The sequence below is a fragment of the Melanaphis sacchari genome, unplaced genomic scaffold (assembly GCF_002803265.2).
Source record: "Melanaphis sacchari strain LSU unplaced genomic scaffold, SCAv2.0 Contig903_pilon_pilon, whole genome shotgun sequence".
Taxonomy (NCBI): Eukaryota; Metazoa; Arthropoda; class Insecta; order Hemiptera; family Aphididae; genus Melanaphis; species Melanaphis sacchari.
The window spans coordinates 1-8506 of record NW_020271638.1 but is presented as its reverse complement, the minus strand read 5'-3'; the positions used below and the strand labels follow the sequence as shown (position 1 = coordinate 8506).

Here is an 8506-nt window from a genome sequence, read left to right as displayed (position 1 = left end):
CCACAGTTTTTTCGCTAGGTGCTGTACTTGACTTTTTCAAATTGCCTATTAATAATTAATAAACGATAAAATTAACTTTAACTAGACTATAATTTGCTATTTATAAACCTTTTCTATTTCGCTTTTTTTTAGATGTTTTGTTTGGAGCCGTTTTTTTTTCATTTGAGGCTTTTTCCTTTTTAATTTCTTCGTTTTTAGTTTTCTCTGCACGTCCTACTGAAAGCAAAATGCATAAAGAGATGGTCAAACACATAAACACCATAATACAACACAATATAGAGCACTTACGTTTTTGTAGACTTTCTTCTTTATTTTTGGCGACTTTGTCATAAATTTGAATTTCAAGTCTTGCTATTTCTGAATCTAATTCACTCATTTGTTTTTCCACCTGAAAGGTACAATGAAGTTCATCAGTTCTAGAATTATGTGAAAATAACTAAAATTCAATGTACATATTTCACACTGTTAACAGCTAGTTGAACTGATTCATCACGGTATTTTCGAGCTATATTATAATGATGTTGTATGTCAGATTGAGTTTTCTTTTTCTTGTCAGCAGATGAGATTTTTACATTTGACATAAAATTAATTTCTAATTTGTCAATCTTGCGAATATGTTCTTGAGCTATCAAATTGATGTCTCCTATTAAAGTAAACTTCTGTTGTATTTCATTGGTAATATTGTCCATATCTAGAATATCACTCGGTTAGTATTATGTTAAAATGCAATACCGAAACTATACTTACATTCCTTATAGTTTTCCAAGTTTAGCGCAGATGCACCTGAAGCGCCTGAAGCACCTGAAGCCATTATTTTTTTATGAATCAACCGAGATTTGGACAATAATAATAATAATAATAATAATTAAACGACAACAATCTGGTGATTGCTATATTTTATAAAATTGACTTTTTCACAAGAAAATCGTTTTATGAATGTATTTTTTTGATGAAATGAATTAGGCGATTGCGATATATCTTTTAGGCCTTTGTTTACTTTTCCTGAAATCGTAGAGAAAAGAAAAATTAATTGTATCAAACCAATTTTACCAACATAGAATCTAATATTTTTTACAAAACTTTAATTATGGTGATACCAACATAATAATTGTATGTATGTATTTTATGAAAAACATTTTTATTTAAATTTTAAACATTTTTATATGCTTTTAAGAACAATTTATTGAGGAGGAAAATTTAAATACACGTTTCTCAATAATTTTTTATAGGAATTGGTATTCAAATGTTATTTTCGAAAGTCAAATCATATAAAAAAATAATGTATTTACTTTCTTTATACTACTTTATTAACACCAAAATTATTATTAAAAATAACTACTACCAATCCCCCTATTTGGAATGAAAATGTTTTTAGTATTTGTGCATTCATGGTAGTAATTATGTTATGTTACTTCCACTAAATTTATAGATTAAAGTTGTAAAATATTTTTTAAATAACTTATCATGTTTATTATTAAAGCTACTGTTTATAAATGTATAGGCAATACAATTTGCAATCGTGCGATTACATTTCTTATAAGACTATTGATATGTAATGTTATGGGCTACGATAGTATATATAATATAATATGTAATATTGCTAGAAGCATAATAACTCATTATAATTCATCATCATAATGGCAGTCGTTAAAATGTCGAGGTCATTTAAATGTATTATTGCAATTCCACAAATTGCCACTTAAGAACAGAAGACATTCTGGAGATAGTTGTTTTCAAATGTGAAAACAATTCCAAGAATTAATATGAATTAGAAGGTTGTCGACTACAACAACAAGAGACTTCTTTGTATATAAGGGAGTCTAGAGACCAACAGAGGCAGATGTACCAGAGCCACGAAGATCTGAGCAACTTCACGACACTCAGCCACTTTTTGTATCAGTTACATGTATTTCATTTATACGTAATAAACACATTATTGTTCTTAAGAGTTGTAAATTTCATTTAAATAACACCCTGAGTATGGATCTGATATTGGCACGCAACAGTAAATAGGTTTTTACATGTATGGGAATTATTTTCAAAGACGTTTTTGTCTTGATAAAGTTCTACATATATGATAAATGTATTAACAGACTAAAATATATTCACTGATCCCATCAGTCAGAAATAAGTGAACAAAAATAAATCTGTAGAGCTGTAGTGACGCTGTACTAGGGTAACTTAGTATTTTCTGTTTCCTGTTGATGCACTTTAGAGTAGTTTATATTTGATATCTAATGCTTTAAAAAAAATAATCACAATTATAATAAATTAAATGTGATCAATTAGTCAAGAGTCACATAGGTGGCAGTTTTTATCAAATGTTTCGTGTTATGTTATTACTCTCATCCATAAACTTATTATTTTAAGTGTATAGATTGTTTACATCAAATAAAATATTAATAAATAAATAAAAACCTTTTATAGGTTTTATGTGTTGGGTATTATATAAATGTATTTATACATTACAATATAAATTAATCATCGATATCGTGTTTAATGTGACAAATTGTTTTTCTTTACATACTAGTAAAACCTTCTACGTAAACAAAATCTTAAGTTGCCGAATAAAAAATGTCATGTGACGTGAACGAGTATAGCGAAGTCACGTACTTGTGTGATTCTACATATAAGAGCGACAATTTATGCAACAGTCTACACAAAAAGTTCAACACAAATGTCTGGGAAATGATAATATACCTCCTGATTCTTTGACAACCACAACTATGACGCGAACCAGGATCTAATGGGGTCTAAATGACGATGGCATCTCCACCAGAGATCGATGAATTTTAGAATTTTTGTTTCCAGCCAGAAAAATGAATAGCTATGAATATATAAATACGATGGTTATAAACTATACTCATTTACCTCCACAAAGTAAAGCATGGAAACAAAAGCAGTGGCTTGCTTCATTTATAAATTATACAAGTCGTATAAAAGTAATATGAATACATTTAATATACGAATACATAATATTAAATTTAATCATTAATTTAATTAATACAGTAGAACCTCGATTATCCGTGACTCGATTATCCGTGTTTGCGATTAACCGTGCCCATTCTTCCGAACATTTTTAAACATAATACTCGATATCGACAATCGTATTAATGACATTTTTGACGATAACTTCATATTTTAAGCCCTAATAACTTGTTGTAGGTATACAATATTATGGATGTAGGACGTATGTATAACATTATTGTATGTATACGTCTTCTTGTGTATATTTCTAATTACAATTGAATCAAAATTTTTAAAATTTCATTATTATAAAAAGTCTCGATTAACCGTGATTTTCATTTATCCGTGTGACCCTCTCCCCATCATTATCCCGGATAATCGAGGTTCTACTGTAATTATGTTTTTAGTGGCCTGGTGTGTTGCGGTGGTTGGCCTCAGTCACTAATGTATTCTGAGATCAAGCATCAACCGACGTCACTAATGTGTTCTGAGGTCAAGCATAAACCGACATCACTAGCTTTCGGATGGGTGAATACTCGAGTTTTTAGTGACGAATCGATGGCGCACACACATGTACACACGTGCTCAAACCGTACCAATCAAACTTTACAGATAAACCTTACACAAATTTATACTAATTTATACTCATAGTTTTCTCACTGTAAACTACCATTAGTTTTCTGAATCGCAATCTTGTAGTCATTTTTAATTGAATGATAGTATCATTTACCATTGAATGGACATTAATAAAATTAATGTTTGCTGGAACATCTGTAATACATAACATTTATTAGTATTGAATGGGGTTTAAAAACTAACTAAAATACAGGCTTAAAATAAAAACTTTAAAGGTTTTTAATTAAATTATACAATTGCAATTTTTACTCTTCAAAAAGTTGTTGTACCTAGATGGTTTACAATTATTAATAAAAAACACGAAAATCATTTCCATAAAATTTGGAAAATTAATAAAATAAATTTAAAAAAAATACATACTAATATTAATTTTTTTAACTTTTTATACTTATAATATGTATTTTTTATTTTGAAATTTTAACCAGAGCAACAAATATATTTATTTTACAGATGTATACCATACATTGTTATCAAAATGGATACTATATTCCACTAGTTTACTTTTTCTTGGAAAACAAAGCAAAAACTACATATATTGACATGTGGAATTATTTAAAGAATTTGTGCGTAACAATTACATCTTAAGTTTTAGAAATTCAATATCTATACCTATTTAGATTTTGAAATCGGCAGTCATGAAGCTGTACGTGAAATATTTTCCGGTGTTATGATAATTGGTTGCCGTTTTCATTTAGGTCAAGCTTGGTGGCATAAAGTAAGATACTATTAAACATTTTTAATTAAGTTTTTATTTATAATAATTTGTTTTTAGATTAATGAAGACAACATTTTAAAAAATGCTTACAAAGACGAAAATAGTGAATTTGGTAATTGGCTAAAAATATTTTTCGAACTCCCATTTCTGCATCATTCAGATGTAGAAGATGGTTTTATTCAACTAATGGCGTTATATCCAAATGAACTACATGGCCATAGATTTGCCGATTACATTTTAAAAACATATGTCGAACCAAATAGTTTATTTCCTCCAGTTTTATGGGCAAAAGAACCATCTCGACATCCTAGGTAAATTTGTATAACAATATTTAGGTTAATTATTTTTTTTAACTCAGTTAAATTAAGTTAATGTGCATAAATAAGAAAAAGTTTTATGGTGTTTATCAACGCAAAACTAAGTTTTGATGCTTATACTTACGACATACAGTATGTTTATAGTATGTATTTTATTAGGTTTTTGTTTGTATACAAAAAAAAACAAGTCATCGAATTAATAATAAGGTTTAGTTAATTAAGAGGTACCTAAAAGCTGAAAATAATTAATTTACATTATTTAATAAAGTTTTTCATACAAATATTATTTGTGTGTTTGTAATATAATAATATAAATATTGAAATATAAATTGAATTAATTTTTTAAATGAAAAATAAATTCGTACAAATAATAGTTAATAATATGCCCAGCCTTGTAAATATTGTTTGTTTTAGAAAATATATTATGCTTAATTTTCATTTTTAGGACTACTAATAGCACAGAAAGTTTCCATCGCACTTTTAATTGGCAATTTTATTCGACGCATCCACCTGTATACGCTGTGATAAAAACGTTACTATAGTCCGCGACAAGAAAAGTGGCCGATTTGTACCGCGACCCGTTGCGGCTTCCCTACCTGTTAGCCATTGGTTCTCAACCTATACCATCACCTGCCCGTCACCGGGGTTGCAGTTAAAAATGATTAATTCAAAAAAACGTGATAATTAATTTCATTACATTATGAACCACTGAGGCGAAATGGCCGCTAGGATCACGACGGTCATCGGCCACTTTTCGTGTCGCGAACTATAGAAATTCAGGAAGAAACAGCTTTAAAACTTAATGACATTCAACAGGGTACTATTCAAAAACCATCAAAAATAGAACAAGAAAAAATTTCAAAAACAATAATATCATGTAATAAATACTGCCAAAATAAGTCTTCCGAAGAACTAATAAAGTATTTATCATATCTTGGAAACATATATCGGGGAATTAAAATTTAACTCATTTTTAAATTTTTGTATTATAAGTAGGTTATATTATTATATTGACAATGGATTTTTTATTATTTGACATATTTTGCTAATTTATGAGTTATTTTATTTAATGTTTAATTATTTTATTTTATTTTGACTTGAATAAAAAGTAGGGCTAGATATCTTGTACGTAATCTTTACGGCATTTTGTATCTCCAAATCGATAGCTAATTCTGACGGCCGTTGACCTTCTAATCAAAGCTTAATATCGGACAATTGATCTCAAAATAACATATTGTAGGGGGGCCATTGACCCTAGGGAAGAGGAGTCGCGATTAGGGTCATAAAATCTATTTCTATTTCATAGCACCCGATAACTTGCGCGAACACCACTAGTTAAAAAAAAACAAACAAATGCATTACAGTTAAAAGTGGTGGAGACTCTAAATCTAGAATCTAAATTAAATTATACACCGTAAACTCGCCGATAAATTAGATAAGTTATAATTCCAGCCCTATTTATAATATAAATTTTATCAAATAGCCTATAAAGATATATGTTATCGATATACAATATACGTTATTCTACGTATATACGTATAGGTTTTCTTACTTTTCGCTATTAGTGTTAAAAATATTAAAGAATATAAAATGTTAAAGTTAAAATATTTAGCGATTTATTTTTCGCGGTTTTCACATAGACTCGCATTTTATTCCTATTTAATTCCTATTTTAATGAATTTTTTTTTTTGAGCTTAACTATATCGCAACGTTGCACATAATTTTGTTCTCAATCGTACTATTTTTTGGGGTCAACGGTTATTTAATTGTTCAATTTCAAACGTTCTCAATCGTACGCTAAAAAAGGTTGAACGTTCTCAATCGTATTATAGCCGTTTAACAATAGGAGCAATGCCGGAATAACTCTGACTTTTGCCCCATTGACTGTGGACGGTCGATCTAATGTCGGAATACTCCAATTATTAAATCACTGGCCACGCACCACAACAGTCCAACGAGATCTCATCAAGGCTGGGGGAGTCCGTTTATCTACAAAGCGTAAGTCTGTTTGAGTAGGTCTTACTACAATGCCGGTAAAAGAATAGTCGATTGTTCGTCGTTCGCATGGCCTTTTATAGGTGCGATATCGGTAGTCACAATGCTCCGGTCTCGTGTTCTATGACTTAAACAGATAGGTGCTGTGTTCTATGATGGAACTCAAAATAGTGCGATCGCCGAAAGTTGCGAATAACAATACAATAATACATATATCAGAATATAAGATAAGGTGTAATAATAACAATAATAATGATAATGATAATAATGTGATCAATATATATGGCGTAAACATACGCCGTTATCGTGGGGTGGTTTGCTGAGTCGTGGTGGCTGTTTTCTTTTCCCGGAGCTCCCGTAGCCGCTGCTGGTTCCGACGCTGCCTAGCGTTCAGCTGAACTGCTGTTAACGTCGAAGAAGGTGTTGCCGCTGGTGCTGCTGTCAGTGATGTTGTTGACCTGGGACGGGGGATCGGAGCGGTCATCAGCGGGAGGGGGGTGGTCGTGAAAGTTGCGCGGACGGTGGGATTGGGGGCGGTCTCACAGTGTGCGGCGGTTGTATGGGTTGTCTAGAGCTCCGGGACCTGTCGGTTTCCGCGAGTGTGGGCCTTGCGCTCGTCGCTCTTTGGAAGACCACCGTGCGGTCGTCCCACCCGCGGTTGTAGGCTGCCCATAATACCGGGTCCCGGCGTAGCTGCGCCGTCGACATCTGGCGCACCCGTGCCGTCGTGGTCGTGCGAGGAGGGGCTTCTGCGCTAGCCGCGCGGATTAACTGCTGGCTTTTTTCCAGCAGTTCCACTGCTTGCTGTTGGAGGGTGGTGGCTGTTGTCCGCTGTTCCATGTTATTGCTGATTCTGCTGATTCGAGTTAATGGCCATTATGTAGGTGAGGTCTGGATACCCTTAACTACAACAAGGTCACCCACTTGCAGATTGGGTTGATTGAACCGCCACTTGGGCTTGTTTTGTAACGAACATAAGTATTCAAAGGTCCACTGTTTCCAAAATCCTCGCTGAAGTTGCTGTATAAGGTTACACCTAGTCAAACGATTAAGAGGAACTTCAGTTTGTTCTGGTTCAGGCAAAGAGAGAAGTGGCTTTCCTATTAAGAAATGTCCAGGGGTTAAAGCTGAATAATCAGTGGTATCCACGGAGACAGCTTGAAGTGGTCTTGAGTTTAGAATGGCTTCAATTTGACAAAATAAAGTGTTTAGCTCTTCAGCAGCAAAGCACATGTCTCTTGTGACTTTATTTAGAATACCTTTGGTAGACTTAATATTTGATTCCCACAACCCTCCATGATGAAGCGAAGCAGGAGGAATGAATTTCCACTGAATTTTTCTTGATTGACAGAATAAGGTAACTGAGTTTTGATGATCAGGTTGCTTAACTAGTTTATACAGCTCACACAATTTATTGTTTGTACCGTTATCGCTACTGATAATGCTTGGATGTCCTCGACGAGAAATAAAACATCTTAATGTAGCAATGAAATCTTCAGTACTTAATCCATCTACCTTTTCCAAATGTACTGCCTAAGTAGTCAAACATATGAACAGTGCTAGGTAGGATTTTGTGAAAGTTTGACAGCGTAATTTGGATTTGACATTGAATGGACCCGCAAAATCAACACCAACTCTATCAAAAGCAGTTGCCGAAGTAATTCTGGATGTAGGTAAATCAGACATAAGTTGTTGACATGTTGCCTTTCGAAATCAATAACATTTAATGCAGTTATGTATCTCCTGTTTGACAGAGCTTCTATTGTGTATGATCCAGTATCTCTGTCTTAGAATTGTCATAGTAACCAACAAGCTTGAATGTAAGTTATGTAGATGCACTTGATTGATTATCAATGTAGTAAAGAAGTGATTTTTT

The 8506-nt window shown here is 32.4% G+C and overlaps 3 protein-coding genes across 6 annotated transcripts; 1 reads left to right on the top strand and 2 right to left on the bottom strand.

The window, feature by feature from the left end:
- Positions 1 to 108: 108 nt before the first annotated feature.
- On the bottom strand, positions 109 to 4495 carry LOC112602803 (inhibitor of growth protein 5-like; the record flags this gene model as incomplete). 4 transcript variants are annotated; one of them, XM_025351123.1, is given in 7 exon segments in its annotated part: positions 109 to 216; positions 289 to 388; positions 453 to 691; positions 748 to 1002; positions 3638 to 3738; positions 4213 to 4326; positions 4409 to 4495. In XM_025351123.1, coding segments are annotated over 4 exon segments (511 nt in total), but the record flags the coding sequence as incomplete, so codon positions are not given.
- LOC112602802 lies at positions 4415 to 6647 on the top strand. Its single transcript, XM_025351122.1, has 4 exons — positions 4415 to 4629; positions 5081 to 5172; positions 5405 to 5555; positions 6482 to 6647. Exons 1-4 carry the CDS (start codon positions 4505 to 4507, stop codon positions 6645 to 6647), a joined length of 534 nt encoding a protein of 177 aa, XP_025206907.1. The 5' UTR covers positions 4415 to 4504.
- Positions 6648 to 7506: 859 nt separating this feature from the next.
- LOC112602804 lies at positions 7507 to 8334 on the bottom strand (the record flags this gene model as incomplete). Its single annotated transcript, XM_025351128.1, has 2 exons — positions 7507 to 8163; positions 8236 to 8334. Coding segments are annotated over 2 exons (756 nt in total), but the record flags the coding sequence as incomplete, so codon positions are not given.
- Between the last annotated feature and the right edge of the window lie 172 nt (positions 8335 to 8506).